The following is a 25,442-nucleotide window of genomic DNA, read 5'->3' as shown; positions in this document are numbered from 1 at the left end:
GTAAAGTTTTAATTTATCACTGTTTTCTAGCCATAAAGTTTTAGAAATATGACTTCAGTTTAAATATGGTTGTAATTCCCCAAAAAAGCAAATAAATATTTGTGTTTCACAGATTGAAATCTTTAAATTAATATAGAAATATATTAATTAAAAAATATAGAAAACAACTTAAATGGAATTGTTCTAAAGGATTTTACTGATTCAAAATTTGTATTATTCTTCTTTTTAAATATACCTACACATTTTTATACATTCAATCTGAATCCAACTGGCTTGTGTACTTTTTCGCCAAGAAAAAATTCCCCTTGGAAACCTTATCGGCAGCGCTTTTCAGCGATCGGTTCGCCTATAAAAGCCGACACCTTTTGAAAGTCAGTCATCAGTCACTCGAATCTCTCAGCAGCATCCACAACTTTCGCCTTCTTCAGATCGAGGATTAATCAAGTAATTTCGCCATGAACTTCTACAAGATCTTTGTTTTCGTCGCCCTTATCTTGGCCATCAGTTTGGGACAATCGGAGGGTGGCTGGCTGAAGAAAATCGGCAAGAAAATTGTAAGTTGTCCCAATAGAATTATTTTGATCTATAAATTAATTTATAAATATTTGCATAGGAACGCGTGGGTCAACACACTCGGGATGCCACAATCCAAGGTATTGGAATCGCTCAACAGGCTGCTAATGTTGCAGCTACTGCCAGAGGATGAATCATCTATAAGATACCTAATTTATTTTAAATGAAATGTATTCTTCTAAGTAAATAAATAATCCGTTATAACTTTAGCAATATTTTTTATTTTGTATACCCTTGAGAAGTTATTATAATTTAGATTAAAAGTTTGTAACGCAGTGAAGGAGACGTTTCCGAGACGTTTCACACTTGTATATTCTTGACCAGGGGAGTTGATATAGCCATGTCCGTCTTTCCGTTCTCGTTTATTTTTAAGTCCAGCCCTTTAAGTCCAGACCCAATAAAATTTATTGCAATAAGGCTATTTATAACAATGGCTTAAGTGGAAAAATCGAAAAAAAAAATATAATTCAAATAAAAAATTATTTTGATCCAAAGTGATTACCTTTTGAAAATTTTCATTATAAATATTTATAATTAATTAATTAAACTACATAAGCAGCATAAAAAATACTAGGAAAGAGATTTTGAAATTTATGTTGCAGTTATTATTAATTTTGCTTGGGGAAAAACTTTGCATCAAACCTTTTTGGTTTAAGCCCCAGGAAAAAAGTTTAAAATTTGACTTTCATAAAATTTTCGAACTTTTTAAAGGGTGCTTAATGGGTTAAGAATATTTTTGTGTCATTTAAACGGAATTGGAGTGGTCTTTCTATAGGTGCCAAAAATTTATATTATAAGTTCAAAATATGAGTAGATTTAACTTTCAAATTTTTCAAAATAATTATGCCGACCAGTGTATTGCTTATGCGCGGATTCATGGTGGATTTGGAGATTAACCTTCCCACTCGTGAAAAGTGAAGCGAAAAGGGGTATTCAAAAAGTGTGCACTGGAACCGCCTTTTTTTGGGTAACTTTCTCAAAAATTTAAAGTGGATTAATCCTAAAGTTTTTTAAAGTTTTTTTTTCCTTTCTTTCACTCTTACAATTTTAATTGTTTTTTTTTTGTATATCCTTATTTCAGACAAATTGGTAAACAAATGTTTGGATTTGATAGTAAGGGGAAAAAATCTAAGATTAAAATATTAAAGTCCCCGATTGTAGCCTCAGATGTCCATACTGATTCGAATCGGAATGGTTCCCTTTGTGTACTTTTTCTGCGAAAAATCCCCGTGCATGCCTTATCTGTCATTGCGTTTCAAGCTATTCGTTCGCCTATAAAAGCTAACGCCTTTTCTGTTACAGCCATCAGTTGCTCACAGCTCACTGCAATATTAAGATCTTTACAACTCTCCTCCGCCAAGGAATTATCCAGTAAATCTCACCATGAACTTCAACAAGATCTTTGTTTTCGTCGCCCTCATTCTGGCCATCAGCTTGGGACAGTCGGAAGCTGGCTGGCTGAAGAAAATTGGCAAGAAACTTGTAAGAACTACATCCTATAATATTTGTAAATTATTACTACATTTTAAAATAATTTTAATAGGAGCGCGTTGGTCAACACACCCGAGATGCCACAATCCAGGGTCTGGGAATAGCTCAACAGGCCGCCAATGTAGCAGCCACTGCCCGAGGCTAACCACGATGATTAACTGTCGCTGATAAATTTAAACTAAAATACTTATTTATTCTATGGTTCTAAGTAAATAAAATATCGGAAAAAATAGCCTTTGTTGTCTTTTAAAAAATATATAAAATACAGATATAAAAAAAAAAAACATAAATAAATCAAAGCGGTTTCAAAATAATTTAACAAACGCTCTTACAAAACCCCAATTCTCTTAAACACCTTATCAGCTTTACTTTGAGCTGGCATGCCGAAATAAATACAAAATTCAAAGATCGAAAACATTTGATTTGGTTTAGCAGAGACAAATTTTTCTCCCAAAAAAATGTGATTTCTCTTCCCACCTTTTTCAACTGGGAAAATCCAAGCTTTGGCCCTATCTGTATATGTAAACGCCCGTTCGCCTATAAAAAGACTTGTCTTCCCATTTCAATTAGCAGTCGTATGTTGCTCAGTCTAAAAACTAGATTAAAAACAAAAATGAACTTCAAAACTATCTACGTTTTGGCCATCCTCATTCTGGCTATTACCTTGGGACATTCGGAAGCTGGCTGGACACAGAGTCTGGGAAAAGCTTTTGTAGGTTTTTAATATTTTGAATACTTAATTTTTGTTGGTTCAAACAAAAATTTCTTTTTGCAGAAGGACGTTGGTCTATACACTCTAAATGTAACCATGCAGGTAGCTGAAGTCGGCGTAAAAGCCGCCAATGTCGCAATTACAGCTAGAGGTTTATAATAAACAAAACTGTATACTATATCTTAAATGTAACCGAAATCACCAAACATTTTGGTTTGACATAGGGAATTCTTTTTCAGGATCATTGGTTTATTCATCTGGAAATCTTTTGCATCTGAAAGGAAATAAACCGAAATAAACATTTTTTAAGGCAAACTTATATATTTTTTTCCCTATTTGATGAATTTTAATAATAAATTTATTTCTTCTTGAATTATGGGACACCCCAAAAACAATGTCAATCAAAATATAAAAACCCCCCAAATCCGATTTCGGTTCTGCATTTCAAATGCTCAGGGTGATTTCGATCGGCTTGGATTCCTCCGGTGTACTTTTTCCGCAATAAAAATCCCCTTTTAGACCTTATCAGGCAGCGACTTTAAAACGTTTCGCCTATAAAAGCGCTCGACTTTCCTGTTGCAATCATCAGTCGCTCAGCTCTCGCTGCATCAGCAATATCAGAGGAAATAGCTACTTTTTTCTTACTCGAAATTAAATCACCATGAACTTCAACAAGATCTTCGTTTTCGTCGCCCTAATCTTGGCCATCAGCTTGGGACAATCGGAAGCTGGCTGGCTGAAGAAAATTGGCAAGAAACTTGTAAGTACTACATCCTATAATATTTGTAAATGTATACTAAATTTTAAAATAATTTTTATAGGAGCGCGTTGGCCAACACACCCGAGATGCCACAATCCAAGGTCTGGGAATCGCTCAACAGGCCGCCAATGTAGCAGCGACTGCCCGAGGTTAACTACGATGATACACTACACTGCTATTTAAATTTAAAATTCCTATTTATTCTATGGTCCTAAGTAAATAAAACAAGAGTTAAATAAATATCTGGTATTTTCCTTTAAGCCACTGCTAAAAAACCTATAAAATAAAAGAGTCGCTAAAACAATCCAAACTTTAAAAATATTTAGAAGAAATAATTTTAAAAAGGCTTCAGTGCTAATTTTTTAATTCCAAAAATTACTTTTTAGCTTATTTCTCTCTCTTACATTTCTTATCAACCTTATCAGCATCACTTGAAACTTGAATGCTTCTGGTATCACCATACCAAAATAAACATACATTTTGGGCACAAACAATTGATTTAGTTTAGCTGGCCGACCTCTTGCCAAACAAATTTGATGCCTCGTGCCTACTTTTTTCAATTGGGAAAATCCAAGATTTTGCCTTATCTGTGGCTTTTGTTAGGCTGTCCGGTTCGGTCGCTATAAAAGGCTGGACTTTTCCTTCTACTTTAACAGTCGTTCAGTACTTGGCTTTAGCTAAGCAATAAAATAAACTAAAAATGAACTTTATTAGGATCATAATCTTCGCCGTCCTAATAATGGGCTTTTACTTGGGTAAATCTGAGGCTAATTTTTTACAGACAATTAGGGAAAAAACTAAAAGCTTGGGCCAAGGTGGTGTTAATATATTGCACGACGTTAAAGAAAAAACGGTAAGTTATTTTTCTTCTAAATTACGTATTTAGAGAATTTAATTGAGATTCCTTACCACAGGAGGACACATTTCGATACATTAAAAACGCCACCCTTCAGGTTATTGAAGTCGGACAGAAAGCCGCTGATGTTGCAGCTACAGCCAGAGGTCAAAAAGGTTAACTTCAGAGTCATAATATTATGCACAAAATATTGAAAAACGAAGCGAAAGCTAAATTAAATTTGTTAGTTAAACCACAAAAAATTAATTTTGGTGGTACATTTATTTTTGTTGTGAATAGTAATCTTAAGTTAGATGGCTTTATTTTTAGATATAATACGGTTTTCACAGCATATATCTGAATGGTAAATTCCGATTTGAGTCAACCAATTTTTTGCAAAAGTATGAAAATCCCCTAAATCTGATTTGGATTCTGTAAATCAGTTCCAGTTCCCCAAAGTGATAGCGATCTGATTGGATTCCCTCTCGTGTACTTTTCCGCAATAAAAATCCCCTTTAGGTCTTATCAGGAACCTATTTTCCTATAAAAGCTCTCGCCATTCCGGATGCAATCATCAGTCGCTCAGTTCTCACAGCAACAGCAATATCAAAAATTAAATAAACAAACCATGAACTTCTACAAAATCTTCATCTTCGTCGCCCTCATCCTGACAATCAGCTTGGGACAGTCGGAGGCTGGCTGGCTGAAGAAAATTGGCAAGAAACTTGTAAGTCCTTTGTTTTTGGTTATATTCATTTCAATATTTATGCCAATCCTTACCAACAGGAACGAGTTGGCCAGCACACTCGGGATGCCACAATCCAGGGACTGGGAATCGCTCAACAGGCCGCCAATGTTGCCGCCACCGCTAGAGGATAAAATTTGTAATCCTTTAAACTTTTACTTTGATCTTATTTATTTATTTAAAAATGACCATGTAAATATAAGCGAAAAAAAGTTATGTCCTTCAAAATAAAAAATAATACCGTTCAATTCAGTCAAATAGTCCATAATAATTATTTATTTGATCAGGGTAGGTTTATTTTCCAAAATTAAGCTACCGTAAGAAATGATAGTCATAGCTGCTGTGACTTTCGGCTAGTCCTTAAACATATTTTTCATAAAATTTGATAAAAGATATTTTAGTTTTTAAGCCGTTCTTTTCCAGACCGAACAGATTTGGCCAAAAATATTTTTTCACATTTTTGAAACTTTTTTTACGTGTAATATATAATAGTTAAAAAATGACTCTTTTACTTTTTGTCATTCAGAATTATTCAAATCAAAATTGTGACCCAGGAAAAGGGGTTCGGTTTGTAAAGGAACCGACCTTTTGTTATCAGTGCATCTTATAAACTATAGATGTGGGTCTCGACGGCAGAGTCAATACTAATAAAATATGCTTTTTTATTAAATACAAAAACCTACTCATGTAAGCTAAACAACAAATATTTAAATTATTAAAAATTAAAATAGAATTTGGGTGCTCTACCAAATAACAGTAATATGAATTATCTAGGAAATTCCCAGATTTTGTTATTCTATTTTAAGAACAGCGTCGCGTGTTTTGATTGTGATAAGCATGCGATGATTTACCGAAATACATGGGTCGGGAATATTGCATCAGATGAAAACGTTATCACCTTTTGTCATGTTTGTACTAAAATAGTTTTTTTACGCATTTATTTGTTTTTTTATGTTTTTATTTCTTTAAATATAGACTTTTCTTGACATTGACATACATTAATTTTGGTTTGGTTAATTATAGTTTTAATTTTAAATTAGATTAACAGGCAGGCTAAATGGCGGGATGATTATTTCCACGATTTGATATCAACCTCGAGCGGTGGCTGCCACATTGGCGGCTTGCTGAGCAATTCCGATGACCTGAATGGTGGCATCTCGAGTATGTTGGCCAATGCGTTCCTAAAAAAAAAAAACTGAATAAGTATATAATTTTAGAAGCTTTAATAAAAGTCCTTACAATTTTCTTCCCCAGCTTCCTAAGCCAGCCAGCCTCGGAATTTCCCAAGCTGATTGCCAGGATGACGGCCACGAAGACGAAGATCTTGTTAAAGTTCATGATGAGATTGCTGGTTTAATACCGGATTGAAAGAAAGCTGATGCTGTTGCAGTAAGAACTGAGAGACTGATGACTGGAAATCGAAGTGATTGATCTTATATAGCGAAGACAAGAGATGCTGCGACTGCACAAACGGGGATTTTTTTACTGGGACAAAAGTTTTCAAGATGGACCCAGATCGCAACGGCCAATAAATTTATGACTCTCTGGAAAGGAATTTGAGATTTTGTGATCGATTATGAATTGTGTTGCAATATTAAATAGCCGAAAGATGTTTGGTTAAATAAATTAAATAAAATCACAAAAACCGCATTAATTTTAAACACACCTTTTGGAAATGGTCCGTTAATATATAAAGCCAAAAAGTTTTCGAATATAAATTATTTTACACGTCTGCTCCGTGGTACGTTGATTTTAATACTAAGTCTAATTCGGTAGGTGTCTGAATATCTGAGACCAATTTTCGACGTCTGTTTTGTAAGTAGTTTTACGTTATTATTGCAAATCGTTTCTGATTCAAAACTGTCGGTGCAATTTTAATTTGTTCTTTATTGTAACAGTCGGCGTTTATTAATAGTTCTTTTGGTAATGGAACATTCTTACTGACATAAAATGTTTAGGTTTAAATTTGTGTAATTTTTCTTAAACTCAAAAATTTGTTTTTGTTTTATTTATAATTTTGTTTCTTCAATTTTCTTTTAAAAAAGAGTACATCCCCATTTAATTGTTCCCAAAAGACAAGCCTCCCATTTTTATTACTCTTCATGCATCTTTTCCCAGAAAAAATCCCCTTTGGCACCTTATCATCATCTTTCGATGGTGAAGCTGTCTTGCTTATTTTTGCTATAAAATTTCTATATTTAAAACCCGGTTATCAGTCGCATAGTGCACAATGCAGCAGGCTTATCAGCAGGTTCAATAACTTGCGATTTTTATGCAGTAATAATCTAAGTTCTAGAAATAATAATATAAATTTTTAGAAAATCTTTGTTTTTGAAGCCTTAATTTAAGGAAGTACCAGAAATCTCCTTTCGTCAAATTTCAACTAAATGTTATATATGTTCGTATATTCGCACGGCATAGCAACTATACTTTTAAAAATCAGCTATTTCCTGAACATAAGAAATCCCCTGAATCAACATAGCTTTTTAAATTGCTTTTACCACAATCCAAATAAATATTCCCTTTATTGCCCACTCAAAGCCTAATAAATTCCATTAATTGTGGAACAAAAAACTGTGGTATAGAAAAAGTACGGGAAATAACGCCAAACATTCGAGCGACAAGCGAAATGGATTAATCAGCAAACACGTTTCATTGGCTTCCCCACAACAGAACGCATAAAAAAAGCTAAACAAAAAACAACAACTGACGATTACTCAATGGGTTGAACGATCGTAGAATTGAGTTGGATCTACTGCGATCTACTGACACATACGCGATACCTCGAACTAGACTTAATTAATGACTTGAAGGTATCTTAGTCAACAGATGTTGAAAACTTTCAGATACCGGATGACTATTAGAAGAATGTCTCCTGTGAGTAAAGACCCTTATCTTTTCTCTGCCTAATAAACTGGTTTATAAAGACTTTTCGTATGTAATATTTGCAATAAAATATACCCCGAGTAAATACCCCTCCTAATGGGTAACAGATTTTTTACTATGAATGAGTTTTATGAATGGAATTTTGCGCGGGTGATTTCTCTGCCCATCAAAAAGCACAGAGAATTCTAAGCTCAGTGGGAACACACAACCCAAGTAGATCCGATTTCTTTCATGACGCTTTAGTATTATGATTCAACTGAATAATAAAGACTTAAAGGTAAGGGGGCACACCTGTAATTGAGCTTACTCTTGGCTTCCTTCTGGCTATATTGATGTCGTTGTTCTTTATCAGCAAGACTCTCGTTTATCAATTTAAGTTCCGCTGTCTTCTTCAATGTGAGTCCCCGGGAAAAAGTTCCCCCGACAAAATCTGCTGATTATTTCCCTATCAAGAAGGCAAGGCCAAGATGCTCAAACATTGACACAGCCATTGTCTCCAGGTGGACTGGTAATCTTTACTGAACTGAAATGGGAATTTAGATTCCGGGGATGCCTGCTTATACGGTCACTGAAGATTAACTGAGTCATTCGCGAGACTTTGTTTGTTTTGATTCTGACGAATATTATAAAATAACTAGTAAATATTAATGGGCTTAGTTATTTTCTATTTATTTTTTTATTTATTTATTATAACTAAAATTAACCATTAATAAAATCAAATTCAGCTATAGGTAAAGCAGGTATAAGCTATTTTTTAAATTAAATAATATGCGTTGTTTAAGCCACCTATTTTAATTTAACTATAACAAACGCACAAAATGGCATAGAATAAAATTAACAGCTTTAACTTTTAAACTAAACACCTAATTTTAAAGTTTGTAATTAAAAATATAAGGTACTTTATTCACATGTTCTTAAAAAAAATTTAAATAAATAAAACTAAATTATATATTACATTATATTATAAAATTAACATAAAATAATTTTTTATTAAATCACCTCAAATTTCGACATACAAATTTTGTTGTTTGTGTTTAAAAGTAAGTCATTTTATTTATCTGTTCCGAATGCAAAATCCCTTTTTTCCCCTGTATAAATTCCAACGCATAACTATTAGAAACTCACCTCCCAAACCTTTTTCCTCACCTTAATATCATTTAAGTCAGTTGTCATCTGAAAATGCCTGCCTCCAGTTTGAGTAGTTGAGCCATCCTTCGGAACCAGTTGCGGCATTTACTGACTTACTTCCGCTGCTGTGGGCTCTACCAACTAGATACTCCGGAGGATGAGGATATGGATGAGGACTTGGTCCTGGTGGTTATGACACAGAACTGCTGAGAAGGCTGCCTCTGCTTTTGTGTCTCCGTCTGCCACTTGTAGCTGTCACTCAGCGGTTAATTCGAGCGATTTTATTTACATTTCGCAAAGGCCATGGAACCGGAAAGGAGCAACATCGAGTTCGGAAAGGAAGCGGCGGAGTCAAGGCCCAAGATGGATAAAGCGTTTTTACTTGTTAAGGAAATTAGTGGCATATCCTGACAGGGCGCCCATCATCCTGCTCGGAGCTTCCCATCCGAGATGCTCTATTCTTAGTCACCTCTCTACCCCACAAAATATCTAACCATACATACCCTCCCCTGCTGATTTAATTCATTTGTTGTCTTTGCTGCGAGTCTATTGTCTGCCCCTCGTTGTTGGTTTTTTATGGTTGAAATTAAAGTTACATTTTCGTGGTGGTTGATATTATGTGCCAATGTGAAAGCCTACATCCCGGGCCATCCCCCTCTTCAAATTCAAGTACAGTTGCGTGAGTGTGTTTATGGTGGATTAATCCAGCGTTTCGATTTCTAGATTAACATTTTGTAAGATGCGTAAATTTTAAAATGTACATAAATTTATCGCCAAACATACAAGTGTTTTAAAATTTTTTACACAAAATGGTTAAGCTCTTGAAATAAAATGTAATATAAATAATATCGAAACAAATGCAGTAGGGGAGAGTGGGGGAATTTCGTCAGCATTTTTTCAAAGCTATTTTTTGTCCATCTTGAGACACGTTATCATATTTCTATTTTTATTGTTGAATGCGGTTAGCACCAAGCTTTAAAATGTGACATTCCCCTATTTTTTTAATTAGCTTGGTGATTTATAAAAAAATAAAATGTAAAACCAATATACTGGGGCAATCTCACCCCCCAGGGGGGTAAAATCACCACACAACTGGGGAAATTTCGTCACCTGAAAAATGTAGGGAACTTTACGCCTGTAAGTATGTTACACTGATCGAGCGTACCATTTTTGTTGACGTCCTATATTTGTTGCTGCTGCTGGTAGTCTGTTCGTTAGCCAGCTCGTCAAATATAAAAATATGTATTTAAAATAGGTGCGAATTTACCCTTAGCGTAGGGTGGCGAAATTTCCCCAGACCGTACTTTTTTAGAAATAATTATTTTTCTTGCGAAATTAGGCGCGAAGTTAAAAATCACTGACGCAGAAATGCACATTATAGCACTGTGTATTATATAAAAAATCGTGTATCTTATTCCTTTTGAATTGTGGCATACAGAAAAAATTTCGTCGAGAACTAAATGTAGCTTTTGAACTGTTAAAACACATTTAATATTATAGCTTAATTATCTTGGCCTTCTGTGCAAAACAAATGCATTGGTTGTTTCTGGCCGTCTTGAAGGACTAAAACAAAAAAATTATATATTTTTAAGACTTATGGATTCCGAGATATTGCAGGTGACGAAATTGCCCCTGTGACGAAATTCCCCCACTCTCCCCTAAATTATTTCGTTTTTCAAATACAAATTAAATGAATTGAATTCAATGACGGTTAACTATATAAATGAGTATACAGTTTAAAATTGTATGCCTGGGAAAGCTCTATTCTAATTAGCAGCTGGACAAACAGATAATCGAAGACTCTCATACAGAAAGGGGATCCACTGCAGTCTTTCTCTTCTCGTGGCGAATAAAAATCCCCTGTTGTCACCTTATCGGAATCGCTGTCTTTGCTATAAAAGCTGCCTATGCCAGAGGTCCAGTCATCAGTCGCTTAGTTCCCACAGCAACAGCTATATCGACAGCAAAACTCCTTTTTAAAATCCAGGAATTAAATCTAATAATTTCAAAATGAACTTCAACAAGATCTTCGTGTTTGTTGCCCTCATCCTGGCTATTAGTTTGGGGCAATCTGAAGCCGGTTGGCTGAAGAAATTGGGCAAAAGAATTGTAAGTATTGCTAAAAACAAATATTAAAATGTTTTAATATTTCTAAATTAAATTTAAATTATTTTTAAAGGAACGCATTGGCCAGCACACTCGGGATGCCACCATTCAGGGTCTGGGAATTGCGCAACAAGCGGCCAATGTGGCAGCCACCGCCAGAGGATGAAAGTTCCATCAAAGGATGCTCCCAGGATAACCTGCTTAATTATAAACACTTATTTATTTGCAATCACATTTAGAAATAAACTAGCTTACATCCCCGTAATTTACATGTGCATATGTGTCTATGGTTATGGTGTTCCTTGGGTTGATTACACTTTCCCAGGGTGGGCTGGGCTTTTCCTGTTTTCCCACAGTTTTCCGGGAGATTCTCGGGATCGGGATCAGGAGATGAGGGCACAAGTGTAAGGGCTCCCTTGGGCCATCGACCTTGTTGGTGGTCATTTCGGGCACAAAACGCGTTTAGATGTCAAAACACTTGTGAACCTTTTTCAGGGCGGAGTTCTTTGGGTTGAGTTCGTTAAAATGGGTGAGAGTTGCCCTTGGCCCATGTGTGTGTTGCATGTTGTGTTTTGTATTTCGTATTTTGTGTGTTCGGCTGGTAATTTGCTTTGATTTACTTACATGAGAGCGGAGGTCGCGCCACGTGACCGCAAAGTTTACATTAAATTATCGGAGCTCCTTGTGGAAATGATTCACAAGTTTCGCGAAAGGAAAACACTCGGAGTGGGGGTAATTAAATTGGAATATTCTCTTTGCAATCAAATGAATATTAAGAAAAGAAAACGTTATTTAAAATTAATGAGTTTTTCGAAATTAGATAAACAAAATAAAATAGGTCAACGTTTAAAGTATAACGTTTTCATTTAAAGAATTAAATTGTTCTTATTTATCAATAAACTGTTGTCTAAAAAATATTTAACAATTTTGTCAAAATGTTACTAATTTCCAAAAAATAATAATTTAAATGTTGAAAGATTAAAGCTGTCTAAATATTTATTTTTACTAAAAACCAAAATGAAGAATTTCAACTTGATAATAAACCATTCGACGAAATATTTTTTTTTATATTTTGAATGGAATTTTTTGTTATCAAATAAAACTGCCTGAAGCTGAAATTTAAAAACCGCATCCAAATCAATTTTAAAGGCACTTCCGATGTCGCGCGGCCCAATTACACGGCATCTCCATCGGATTAGGCCAACTCGCCTGGGAAATCGACAGCTTGGGATGCCAAAAATTTGACGCCTCGGGCTCACAGGCGCTAAAAGCCAGAGCACATGGTCTGAATTATTGACAGATTAGAACGGGATTGTCTGCCAGTCAATCATTATCATCAGCGTGCTCGGCGCTTCTCAATTCTAAAGTCCAAAATCCAACGTTGGAGCCGTGGCAGCTGCCAAATGATTTGAATAACAATAAAGATCAGCTTTTGTCTGCCGGCTGTATTTTTTGTAATTTATGCATTGATTTCCGCGCCACCCCCTCGCAGTAATAATCATTTTGAAATTACATTAAAAAAGCGAAGTAGACTCGTTGTGTAATTTCCTCATTGGGCCTGGGTTGCCCTCCCGTTGCGCAGATTGTAAAATTGTAAAATTTCATAAAGCAAATCCCGGAAAATCATGCGTAAGCCCCTCGAACGGCACTCAAAAATCTGTTGCTAAAAAGTGTAATATGCGTTGTAGCTGTGGAGTAAGTGAAATAAGTATGTGGCCCCCTGCTAGGAGAGCAAAATCCTCTCCAGAAATCGTTTACAAACCATTGAGGAGCCGGCGATGTATCAATAATATTTGCCCACCAAGTTCAAAGGTGGTGAAAGTTGTTCTAAAATAAATTACACACAGATGGGGTGCCATCGAGTGCTCAGCCAAGAATAATGTTTGACTTAATTTCTTTTATGGCTCAATATAACCATTATTCGCACTACCCAAGCGCAATCAACAGATTTAAATTCAATCCGCCTTTTAAAGTGTCAAAAGCAGTTAGAAATTGTGTTGTTTCGGGCCACCCATCTTATCCACTCCACAAAATAAACTGTGGTTTCACTTTCATCCCAACAATTTCATTCGAGCGCTCTGTGCGGCAATTTATCATATTTAAAATGCCATAATCGGTGTGAGGCATAATTTTATAGGATTTCCCAGACAGCTAAAGATGTAAGACTATTTCCTGTAAAATACACTTAACTCTATTAAAACTTAAGTCAACTACTCACTACGGCTCAGAGAACTTTAATCGAAACTGGATGGATTATAAAAAAAACTTAAGAGAAGACTTTTTCATCGGATTGGAAAAGTTGCCCCAGAATCCTTAAGATACCACGAAGGAATGAAATTCACCACATTTGATAAGACAATGACGTATTCCTTGATTATTGTGCTAATGCTTCTTCAGCTGGTTGGTGGTACAAAGCTTGTCATAGCAGGTATACAAAAAATAAAAACTTATTTAGATTGCACCACTAACAATAATTTTAATTACAGTAGGCTTAATGGAAATATCTTATCAGACGGACAGTTTACAGTCATTTGGAATGTCTTTAATGACTAGAAATCTAGCTTTTGCTAAAATGATATAAACTTTATAATTGTTAAAGATACTTAAAAACTTGACTTATTATATATTTCTTATTTCCGTTTCTAAAGCAAATAAATGAAATTTGTTTAATTCATTCAGTTTTTAAAAGGCACTTTTTGGAAATCTTTGCGAATTTTGACTTCATCTTTTAAAATATGAACGTATTCGAAAATATTTTAAATACAAGTTGTACAATGTAAATATACCAAAATAAACAAACCGTTTTCTAGGCGCGTTATAAATCACAAAGATACACAAAAACATATATGTGGACACATGTCTGCCCTCGAGAACTCATATTGGATGCTTTTTATTTGGTTTTGTCGAGCAATTGGAAGTAAGAGCAGCACTCTTCGGGCGACAACAATGCAAAACAATTCAATTTATGAAATATTTTCCCCCGAACCCTTGCCCTTCAATCCGCAGCCTTTGTCTATGGCGAAAATAAATGTGCGAGTGTTCATGGAAAATGTCAAGTCGGGAATTACACATACACATCGCATACGCAATTGGGATTCCCTGGCATGGCCAAGATTTATTGTCAGCTTGACGATTAACAAAGGTGGACCCCCCTTCTGGAATATCTCACCCTTTTTGGACCAACAATTTAATAAACAGTCCAACAACAATGGCAGTGCTTTTGGGTGCCTTTTCAGGACAAACGAAATGAAATTGTTTGGCATAGATATGTAGGCATTTTTTATTGTGTGTATCCTGAACCCGGGACATTATGCCCCTCCACTGAACCAAAGTCCTGTCAGCGCATAACTTTCCCGAGGCAATAAAATCAATTCAATTGTTGTCAGCTTCCAGGCGACTGCCTCCCAATGAGATCCTTTTAGATCAGATCGCGTGAGGATAGACAGATAGGACACAGTGCCAAAAAATTCCATTCAGGATTATGAATATGAATGGCTATGGGGAGGTGTTCAGTTGAGTTCTCAATTGAATGCGTCACCACTGGATGACCTCATGGGCTCAGGATTTTTTTATTACGAATACCAATGATAGGCGGTAAAAACTCTAAAAAGTGAAAACTCAATTCACAAAAGAATTTCACATATGAATATGAAGGGAAGGCGAAATTGAATTGTGGGAAAAACAAAACGCAAAAGTGGAAAAAGATAAAAAATCATTTAACATTAAAATAATTAGGGAAATTTCAGCTGTAGTCGATGAGCTTTAAACAAGCTGATTGGCAGTAAAAGTGATTTTTATTGCGCAAAGAGGTTGTTAAATGGATAATAAAATAAAGTGCAGAAGTATAAAAGTATGAACAAAGATTTTACTTTTAACTCAAAAATGCCAGACCTTAAAAATATAATCCCCTTTTTTTATTTAATACAAATAAAAATGAAAACACTTGAAATTTAGGAATATATTTTATTTTTCTTTCTCTAGAAAATCTGTTTCTGTTTTATTTTCCTGACCACATTGAATAAATTATATGTCATTCCGCTGCTCATTTTTCATTAATTAATTCTTGCATAGATAAGCGAACAATCCAATTAAAACAGGCACAGGCAAACTTTTGACTTTCAATTAATAACAATTTGACGCCTCAGCGGAGCTTCTCCGCCCAAAAATAAGGAACACGCAATTCAGGATTTCCCCGTCCATTTCCCAATATTATTACGAAGATAAAAGAAGGCGCTGATCCGAAAAAGAGAGACATTTCCGACTGACAGGCACACGTCAGATCCTTTCGAGGCGTAAATTAATCTCGATCCTGGCAGCGAGTGGCGAAAAAATTATTAATGAGGCGCATGTGTGGGTAAATGGGAAAAAATTCTTAATCATGAACAAAAAAAAGGGAACCCAAGAAAATGAAGAAAGCAGCGACGAGCGACCCTCATTAACGGGAAATTAGTTTTGCTCTGATTTCTGTCATCTCGGGATCTGGGTCTTTCGGGCTCTTTCGGCCATCGAAAAAAAGTCCCTTTTTTCCAGGGGGGTGATTAAATGCGGAAACGAGGCAAACATCAAGTTCTCCTGGTCGCTGACACTTTTGCGATTAGCGCAAATCAAAGAAGAGAAAGCGATTCCTAGGTGTCGCAATTGCACCAAATTAGTCGTCCTGAAAAAGGGGCTGATGTCCTGGGCAATCCAGGACATCGAGGACAACAATGGACCAGAGGATTAAGTTCTGGACGCATTTCATTTGAATTAATTTGCGGCACTCAAGTGCCACACATAAATCCTCTGCCCTCCAAAGAGCATTATGTAAATGTGTATTCTTGTCCCTGTTCTGTTAAGGTTTTTTGGTGCTGCATAACTCGAATATGCAGTGAGAAAAAAACTTAAACAAACTACCTGGACTTTAAAAAATATTTATTTTTAATTATTTGTAGAATTAACATGAGTATATTTTGTAAAATCACTTTTAAAGTTTTCTAAAAGTATGCAGAAAAAATTAGCTTCTTTCTTTAAAAGAAATAAATTGTTACATACTTTTATATGCTTTTTTATTTAATAATTTTTGTGTTTATGCTTTTTGAAAATTCTCTAAAATTCTTTAAAAATATTTTATTTTTGTATGTAATATGGTTAGTATAATTTTTTCCAGTGCCTCAAAGAAGGAGTGTATTGTGCGGCCACCTTTTGAGTGCACTTAATTATGCGTAAATCTTGCAGACAATTTTTCTGAATTTTCCCAACGATTCTGCCTCGTTTTACACCAAATTTGGCGCAATTATTGTCGCTTTTTGTACTCCTGTCAACGGCAGGTACAGTCTGACCTCTGACTTTGTTCTTCGGTACAGTACAGTCGTGCTCGGCATCCCGTAGACCCCCCAATTACAGGATGGCCCGTGCTCTATATAGAGTTTCATTCGCATTTTTCAATTACCCATCTAGGGCTCAGTTTTCTTTGTCATCCTCTTCACTTGGCATTGTTTGTCCTGGCCGTTGTTTGGTTTATTGATATGTTCTCGTTGCGGTCCTCTGGGGAAAATGCTCTGGCAGGACCCGCTTCGGGTTTTTCATCTCTCCATCAAACCCCCAATAATTTGTTTAATGGCAGCGTAAAAAATTAGACCATATTGAATGTCAATTGTTTGATTTTTTGATTAAGGTTCGGTTTCCCATCGTTGTTGGTTGGTCGGTTGATTGTTTGCTCTCAGCATTGATTAAATATTGAAAGAGTAAAGTAGCGTAACTTGAAGCTAACCTGATATGAAGTTACCCCTCAAAAAAATACAGAAGAGTATGTAAGTGGAGAGTTTTCAACTGGGCCTTACAATATTTTTTAATAACAATTTCAGATAGGTGGGCCAGCTGTGACGGCTGTGCATCATCCAGTGGCATCATTAATCAAAACTCTTTTTTTTACGGCCCAAAGGACATTAGCATAACGAGGCAGAAAAGAAAAAAATATAGGGGAAAAGAAAGCAAAGTCGTGTCAATTTACGCGCCAGTGACGGAAAAGGGAAAACCTCAGTAAGGCCAAAAGAAAAGCCAAGGAAAACACTTTGCACACGGCTTAAAAATTGCAAACGGATATGGAAAGTCCTCGGGTTTTCAGTCTCACTCAGTCACACATGTGCCCTGATTCCCAGCCCAACTATTTAGCGACAAAACATCATTAATTTTTACAATCGCTACGTCTAAATTTTCATGCTGATGCTGATGACATCAACGCCCAAATCATTTCTGTCACGCCAGGACACTTTCACCCACGGAATCTGTGAAATCCTCCCCGGCTATTGTGTTCGTCGCGACATTTGCAATTTTTATAAATTCGCGAACGGAAGTTGACTGGAACATATGTTGCTCGGAGTTCCACGGAGTCGGTAAGTGTCTTCAAGAGCCCGTTACTTTTGACGTGTTGCTGATTGGCGCCAATGGCGTTTGCCATTTTATAGAGGGGTGGCGAACAGAGATGCTGAAAAATTTATAAAAATAGCTCAACCAATTTAACTCCCTTAAATAAGTAACAAAAAAAGAACAAATTTTAAATTTCTTAAATCCACGGAGGGTGATATGTGTGATACATTTTGGTATTTTAAAAGTATGCAACACTGATAAAAGGTAAAGTAAAGTTACTTCGGCATTTTGAAAAATATTTTGGTTTAAAATCATTTAAATGCAAAAAGTATTTAATTAGTTTTGTTAAAATGTTTTATTTTGTAATGTACTTTATATCCTTTTTTATAACCCTAAAGATTTTTATAAATTAGACATTTATATCTATTCTGTTTTATCCATTTCTAATTTTGTCAAAGCAAGCAAGGCGTTATTATTCACGGATATTTAATTATTTAAATATTTTCTTAACCCACCAAAAAGCCATAAGCCCGCCAAGCTCTCAGCACTGATGAAGGAATAACTTCCTTCTGGCAGCGAAATCATTCCCGCTAAATGAATGCAAATTTTTATTTAAACATTTCGCTAAATGGCAACGAGCTGTCAATATGATTGTTCGTCTCTTCATTGTGTCATGAGAAGTTTGCGATCTGAGAAAAAAAGAGATTGGGAAAAGGGAAGTGGGGTCGAAATGATGGCCATGAGTGCTAGTGACAGCTTGAGAAATGGCAAGTTGAGGCAAATTTGATTTGCTCTTCGTGTTAACACTGATTCGCATCGAATGAGTCGAGTTGAGATGGGAGGTTTATAAAAGTATCTGTTAGCCTTTCTAGGCGTAACTGTACTCATGAATACTTTGATTAGCCGGGTGGCCAAAAAAGTCCCTCAATGACCAGCAATGTCCTTTTAACCCCTCTAAATTGAAAACACGACCTAACGAGCGTAAAATGCGTTTTGAAGTTTGCCTCAGCATCATCATCATGGCAACGCAACCTTCAACCCTTTGTAGCCTCCGTGTTGGCCAATTAACAGACCGTTGACCACTTGACCAGCCGGAGAAAGTGTTTTCCCCCCCGGATTTTCACATCCAGCTGTCTAATTGAAAGTCATTGTGTGTGAATTGAATTTAAAGTCCACTGCGTGGCACATTTGTCGCTTGAGCTTGCAACCTCAAACAGGTTGACCAGCTGCCGGGATTGCTGTGCCCGTTGGGCTTCCCCACTGACCAGGGTTGCCACCATCGTGCGAGGGCAACTGTCAAATTTGACAAATGACTGGTCAAGCGGGTCGCGGCGGTTTGTCCTGTCCAATTGTCTCGCATGAGTGGGCAATTTCTGGCCTTGTTTCAATTGCTTGCTCATTGCGCACAAGTTAAACAGTTGTCCACCGACAAAAGCTCATTCCACCATTTTATTTTAAAATATTTTTTGGGGATTTACGTTTTACGTAACCTTTTTAAGTAACCTTTTTTTATGAACCACTTTTAAAAGTTTTTTAGGTATTCCATAATATACTTCCCTGTCTATAGAATGTCTTAATTCTTAACCTTTTTTACGATTTAAAAAAAATATTTTATATAAAAATACCATGCCTTTATAATAATAAAAACCTTCAAAATAACCTTTTTATATCCTTTTCTATAATATTTTTTTGAATTTTTAAAAGTTTTAATAAAAAATGTTGTAAACATTAATACCAGTCTCCGTTTCGCGATTTCCATCTTTAAAGGGTTATTCGCGCTTATTATTTTTTGTTAGCCGAACGATGTCAGGGCTGTCACAACCTTATCATTACCGCCTTTATCTAACCTAATAACTGAGTGATATCGAAACAGCTTAACCCTTATAAACAAGTCACAGCTGTCAGGGGCCTTAACCCCGTCGCATCACCCCGTTTTCCACCATAAATCAACGCGTCAAATGGAAAAGCGAGAGATTCCCAGTGAAAAATTACGAAATATGAACGCGGATGCAAAGTGTGTTTCCCCCGATCCCTTTGGAAAATCGAATTCTAGAGAAGGGGTTGCCCAAGTCAAACCGCATGGCAAAGAAGGGGAACTCGGGTGGCAGGATTTGGATTTGGGAATTCGGGGACGACTTACAAGCGTCCAACATCAATCAAAACACGCGACGAGCGTCGACTTGGTTCCGCCGATCTGATGATGATGCGATTTGCACTAACGATGCAATCCCAATTCCTATAAAACCCACCCACCGATTTCACACACTCCCTCCCGTGTAATCCACACATGTGTGACAAGAAGTCATTTGAAATTGGTTGAAATTTAAAGTAGTTTGCCGGGCTCGAAACCCTTTGGGATTTCCTTCTTCGCCACATCGTCGAGTCCTTTGAATAATGATGATGATGTCGTCGCGGGCTTTTCATCCGCATTTTTGTGAGAATTTGCATGCGGAAAATCGGGGTTGGGAGAGTGCGGAATTTGGCATGTGGAATGCGCCATGTAATTTACACGTCTGACAAAGTATCAATGCCATTGCCGATGACACGGGACCCGTCCTTCGATCCCTTCTTCCACGACTTTGGGAACGCCGTCGTCAGCACGGCACACACACATGACACAAATCGTCGCAAATCGTTTTTTACAGCACAACAAAGAGTTCTGAACACTTGGAGAAAGTCTTTATCTTTCCTAAAGGTGTGTAAAAGTATGCTGTAAAAAATTCCACATCTTCATTTTTTTTTTATTTAACGTACTTTGATACTGATAATTTTTTTATATATACTTATTTCTTAAACTATTTTGGGATGTCAATATTTTTAAGAAAAGTGACAAAATCCTAAAAAACTCTTCCTTTATCATTTCTTCCTCGATCAAAAAAAAATATTACTGCATACTTTAGGACACATTTAAAAGTGATTTCATATAAATTTTCACAACTTGCTAATTTTGTCTACAATTTATTGTTAAAAAACAATTTTTTGTAATGTATAACCGCACCCTCGGCTTTCCCATTCCCCATGTAATGTGTGCGTTTTCACGCCGTCCTGTGGGCGGGGTGCAAAAAATATCCCGCGGCGCTTTCGCTACACATCCTCACAACAATGTGTGAAAGTTTTTTTCTGTCTCGCAGCCGCTCGGTGGCACCCCAAAATAATAAAAAACAAGAGAGAACGCTATAGTCGGGTTGGTGTCCCGACTATCTAATACCCGTCACTCAGCTAAAGGAAGTGCGAACGCGGGTTGGTGTCCCGACTAATAATCGTAACTCAGCTAAAGGGAGTGCGAGGGAGATAGATATATGTTGACAATTTATAAATCGTATAACTTTTTAATGAATGGTCCGATTTGAAAAATGTCTTCTACATTTCGATAGGTATAAATATACACAACAAAATTGCATTTATACTTCTCGGAAATCTTTAAAGATGTGGGCGCAGGACCCATTTTAAAATCGTTAGTGGGCGATTGTGGGCGTTAGAGGGGGCGTGGCGCTCGTCTGAAATAAACTTGCGCTGCGTAGGAAGCCAAAGAATATGTGTGGGAAATCTCAACCTTCTAGCTTTTGTAGTTTCTGAGATCTCAGCGTTCATACAGACGGACAGACGGACAGACGGACAGACGGACATGGCTAGATCGACTTGGCTAGTGACCCTGATCAAGAATATATATACTTTATGGGGTCGGAAACGCTTCCTTCTAGCTGTTACATACTTTTGCACGAATCTAGTATACCCTTTTACTCTACGAGTAACGGGTATAATAAAAAACGGAGCTCCGCATGTGTCAGCCACAGGCTCAAGGGGCACTCCACCCCCTTTTTGGACCCCCCTTTGTGGGGTTGTGTCTGCTCCTGTTTAGTAGTTTTTAATGTTGTTTTGCTCCCCGAGGCTAAGGGCACTTCGTCCTTTCTGTCCTGCGGCACTTTGTTCCTCTCCAACAAAATTAATTTTAACCACAGAAATTGCAACATTCCGATGATTAATGATTTGTTTGGGTGCCACACGCGATCGAAGGGGCAGCTGCTGCAATCCCCCGAAATTTGATATGTTCGCTTTTTTATTGCATCCAAATTTGAGATTATTCATTCCTCTGTTAACATAATTCATTAATAATTTTTTGTGACCGCTTGTCAGCGGGTGAGTGAAAGTCAAGATGAAGGCCTAGGCCATCAATTCTGAAAGGTACAGTTGTGCTCAAAGCATCGCGTGTAAGTCAAGGGCGGAGTGGGAAAAAAGTGGGCAGAGGCAAGGGGGGCATGCAAATGGCGCACTGGCTTTCTTCTTTCATCATTTCCAATTTACCGGCACTGGAGCAGCCCATTCAAGCCAATCGAAGCAGAAATGCCTCAAATCATGTGCCACACATGACAAACAGGGCCAATGTCAGTTTACCAGATAGCGCTGCCCCCTTCCGTCGCCCCTCTGGGCAAACCCTTTAATGAAACGCCCGTGTGGTTGCCGCAGAAACCGGCAAAGGACAACAAACAAAAAAATGGGATCTGAAGAATACCGATATTTAGGCTGAAAGATACCCATTAATCAGAATTTCAGGGTTCTTATAAATATTTTTTTTCAAACAGTACATTTTTAAAATCTAAAATAAATTCGTATGTTATAAAACCTCAGAAATCACGAGATTTTTGAAATCATTTAAAAAGGTGGCTGAAAGTATACTATAACTATAAACGTTGAATTTCAGTGCATACTTTAAGACACTTTTTGAATATTTTGAAAAATACAAAATTGTCCATGCTAATAACCAAATTGTTTTGACAAATTACAGTAATTATTTAAGATTCTTGTCAACCTCCTTTCTCCTCTTAACAAATATTCCAAAATACCCAATAAAATAAAATTCAAAGGGCACTAAAAAACCAAATTTAGCAAACTTTAAAGCAAACAAAGAGGCCAGCCGATATCAGCCAACCCATTCCAGCCTCACATATCCTTTATCCAACCCTCGGGCCGCCGACTTTCAAATGCGTTTGACAAAATGACATCTCGGCGTGGACCAGGAGCAGAAGCAGGATCTATGGAACTCTGGAACACAGAACTGGGGACCCTGAGATGAATCAGGACAACAATCAGGACCATTGAGCCGTGGCTGGTGTTTGGCGACCGACGACTGCGTGCTTCACGCTTTATTGGTTCCATTTCGCATGTGAAGAGTGGGTATTGCGAGTCCTCCGTCCAATTTCGCATCCCCTTGGTCCTCTGACATCCAGGCTAATTTGCAAATAATATGCATGTGTGTGTTTTAGCGAGTGCGTGTCCATGGCATGTAAATTTTTACTACAAAAAAAAGAAGGCTGAAAAAAAAGGGGTGCCCCTTCTGTGCAAAACCGCCAATTCCGCCATCAAAATTGGAAATTAGATTTCGAAAATCCTTTCAGCCTGCGTTTCTTTTATTTTCCGTATTTACTTTGGCAAATTAAGGTCGCAATTTTGCGCATTTCATTCCGTGTTTCCCTATATTGGCCGTATACCTTTGAAGATTCCGCTTGCAGCTCACGTGGCCACAAAATTTGTCTCAATCCCAATCCACTCGAGAAATTTCAAAAGACCTTTCGTCAGTTTTGCTCCGGCTCTTAAGTCGAACGGTAAACATGTTGCCAAATTTTATTTGTTGTGCAAATCTTTGATTTTTCAAGCGGTTTATCTTTGGTCGCTCTTATCATGATGCCTCTGACAAAACAGAATCAGCCGTCTCTCGTATTTATTTTCTGGACTTCCGGGGGAAGCTTTTAGTACTCTGTTTTGTAGTAAAATATGTTCTCCTTTTGATTTGCGATTTTTGTATTTAAAAGGAATGGATTTCTATAATATTTACAGGTCAAAAAATAATTAACAGAGACAAAAAGGTAAAACATTCGATACATTTTGTCTGATTGAATAATTCATATAGTAAATTCGAATTTGTTTAAAATAAATACAAAGTTGTATAACTTTTACGTATTTTATGTTTTAAAACGATAATTTTTAAAACTATTTACCATTTTCCAAAAATATTTTTCTGCCTGCATTGCCTTAAGGAAATTTATTTATCCTGTACCAAATTCAATTGGATTGAGTATCCATCGTAGCTGCCACAAAAGTGTGTCCACTTCTGACAGGAACGGAAACTTTTCCATTATGCAAATGGCAGCTGGCGATAAGAATTCCAGCAGGTAAGACTCCTGGCCAACAATTGATTATGATTATGATTGAGCGGCGCGCAAAAGTCAATAACAATAACATTATGCAGATGCAGATACAGATACAGATCCTGTCGCTTTCGCAGATCCAACAAAAGGCGCTTGAACAATGGTCTTTAGGGGGAAGTCCCCCGAAGTGAGCACTTAAAATTAATGGAAATGTGTAGCCAACGCCACACACAAATAAAATTTAAATAAAAAACCCCGCGAAACTCAAGTGTTCTCCCCCTCCTTAAACTCTGTCGAAGCGTAAAATATTATGTCATTATCAAAAAGGGAACGCAATAAATTTCTCTAGTCGAATTTCAGGAAGCAAAAAGAATCCTGAATTTACAATTAGCCGCGGACGTTCCGAAGTCCTTGAGGTCGTCATGGTGTGTGGCAATTGATAAAGCTCGAAAGCAGGAACTGCCTTTCAACCAGTGTCCTGTGGCGTCCTCCTTTGTGTTCCGTATTCTAAAAAATTTATTTCACCTCGCGGGTCACTGACGAGTGCCAATCAAACCCAGGACCAGAATCTAAGGTGCACTCTAAGAAAAATCTATCGAAATAGGTTAATAAAAAAAATATATATTATTGCGGTTTTGAATTTATAATTCAATAGTAATAAATATTTTTTATGTTTAATTATTCAGCTTTACATATTGTTTATCATATTCCCAGTCTTGGCACATTTCTTAAAAATACCTTAAATGAAAGATATCTTTTATTTGTTTTTGATTATTATTTAGAAAAAAGAAGAAAAACAAAAAAAAAATATTAAACATGAAATTAAGTTTTTATTATTTAATTTTAATTTTTTTTTCAAAAATTGTAAAACCGTTATAAACTTTTGGGCTACAAATTTTCTTAGTGTAAGGATTAGACCACCGCGGTGTTGTTATCCGGAATCTGGAATATGGCATGCGTCGCGTCTCAGGATTCTAATTACGCGCAGGACACCTCGTGGCAGGATATTCGAAAGCGCTGTGAATGACATCCGTTGCCGGTCGCCTTGGCTGTCCTTTTCGTGTCCTGGCAACCTCTTCGATTCGCCTTCTCGCAGGAGTCTCCGAGTCATTAAGCTGCTATAATTGCCGTCTGTGGGTCGCCGTCCAGCTATCGGACTCTCAATAACCATAAATATAGAAATGCGAGAAACTAACTCAGACCCCCGGAGATTTTATTGCCCCGGCGACTTGACTTTCACTTGATTTGGCTGTGTCAAAAGTTTTTGGGCCACTCAATCGGGGATTGTTTATGGTTTTGCGTTATAATATTCCTCCCGCTGCAGCGTTGGCCGCTCATTTCCGCTCGGCTCTTTTGGAAGGGAAATGACATTTTTCTACGGCCCAACATTTCGCCAACTGACATATATCACCTCGAAAATGTGGCAGAGATTCACATTCGCACACAGCCCAAATGTTCCACACATCCGCCTTTGGTTTTTCCCCTTGACTGGCCCCTTGAAAATTTCTGGGGATAAGTCGATTATATGCGGAAATGAAAACCCATAAAAATCCTTTCCTACGGTGATTAGTTAACATATTTTTATTTTTTCCTCGTCGGGCGCCAGTGGGGATGTGAGCAAAAAGGGAAACAATTATTTATGTGAAATAATATTTATTATTTATTACTCTTGTTGTCGTTGCCTTTGTGAGAGTCCTTTATGGAATTGCTGTGAAACT

General features: G+C 36.8%; 6 protein-coding genes across 6 annotated transcripts; 5 read left to right on the top strand and 1 right to left on the bottom strand.

The window, feature by feature from the left end:
* Window positions 1-392: 392 nt before the first annotated feature.
* Window positions 393-782, top strand: LOC108065233 (cecropin-2). Its single transcript, XM_017153158.3, has 2 exons — window positions 393-554; window positions 614-782. Exons 1-2 carry the CDS (start codon window positions 456-458, stop codon window positions 704-706), a joined length of 192 nt encoding a protein of 63 aa, XP_017008647.2. The 5' UTR covers window positions 393-455; the 3' UTR covers window positions 707-782.
* Window positions 783-1,892: 1,110 nt separating this feature from the next.
* On the top strand, window positions 1,893-2,296 carry LOC108065234 (cecropin-C-like). The gene is made up of 2 exons (XM_017153160.3): window positions 1,893-2,055; window positions 2,117-2,296. The coding sequence occupies exons 1-2, from the start codon at window positions 1,957-1,959 to the stop codon at window positions 2,207-2,209; spliced, it is 192 nt and encodes a 63-aa protein (XP_017008649.2). The 5' UTR covers window positions 1,893-1,956; the 3' UTR covers window positions 2,210-2,296.
* A 1,070-nt stretch (window positions 2,297-3,366) lies between these two features.
* Window positions 3,367-3,776, top strand: LOC108065259 (cecropin-C-like). Its single transcript, XM_017153189.3, has 2 exons — window positions 3,367-3,536; window positions 3,598-3,776. The coding sequence occupies exons 1-2, from the start codon at window positions 3,438-3,440 to the stop codon at window positions 3,688-3,690; spliced, it is 192 nt and encodes a 63-aa protein (XP_017008678.1). The 5' UTR covers window positions 3,367-3,437; the 3' UTR covers window positions 3,691-3,776.
* Window positions 3,777-4,954: 1,178 nt separating this feature from the next.
* On the top strand, window positions 4,955-5,315 carry LOC108065252 (cecropin-2). Its single transcript, XM_017153179.3, has 2 exons — window positions 4,955-5,098; window positions 5,158-5,315. The coding sequence occupies exons 1-2, from the start codon at window positions 5,000-5,002 to the stop codon at window positions 5,248-5,250; spliced, it is 192 nt and encodes a 63-aa protein (XP_017008668.2). The 5' UTR covers window positions 4,955-4,999; the 3' UTR covers window positions 5,251-5,315.
* Window positions 5,316-6,098: 783 nt separating this feature from the next.
* CecB (Cecropin B) lies at window positions 6,099-6,865 on the bottom strand. Its single transcript, XM_017153192.3, has 3 exons — window positions 6,783-6,865; window positions 6,356-6,660; window positions 6,099-6,297 (listed from the first exon to the last, which is right to left on the bottom strand). The coding sequence occupies exons 2-3, from the start codon at window positions 6,452-6,454 to the stop codon at window positions 6,205-6,207; spliced, it is 192 nt and encodes a 63-aa protein (XP_017008681.1). The 5' UTR covers window positions 6,455-6,660; window positions 6,783-6,865; the 3' UTR covers window positions 6,099-6,204.
* A 4,221-nt stretch (window positions 6,866-11,086) lies between these two features.
* Window positions 11,087-11,501, top strand: CecC (Cecropin C). The gene is made up of 2 exons (XM_017153188.3): window positions 11,087-11,239; window positions 11,310-11,501. The coding sequence occupies exons 1-2, from the start codon at window positions 11,141-11,143 to the stop codon at window positions 11,400-11,402; spliced, it is 192 nt and encodes a 63-aa protein (XP_017008677.1). The 5' UTR covers window positions 11,087-11,140; the 3' UTR covers window positions 11,403-11,501.
* Window positions 11,502-25,442: the final 13,941 nt, after the last annotated feature.

This window comes from Drosophila takahashii, chromosome 3R (assembly GCF_030179915.1).
Source record: "Drosophila takahashii strain IR98-3 E-12201 chromosome 3R, DtakHiC1v2, whole genome shotgun sequence".
NCBI classification, from domain to species: domain Eukaryota; kingdom Metazoa; phylum Arthropoda; class Insecta; order Diptera; family Drosophilidae; genus Drosophila; species Drosophila takahashii.
Note: the sequence above shows the minus strand (reverse complement) of the source record. Positions and strands in the feature narration are given on the sequence as shown.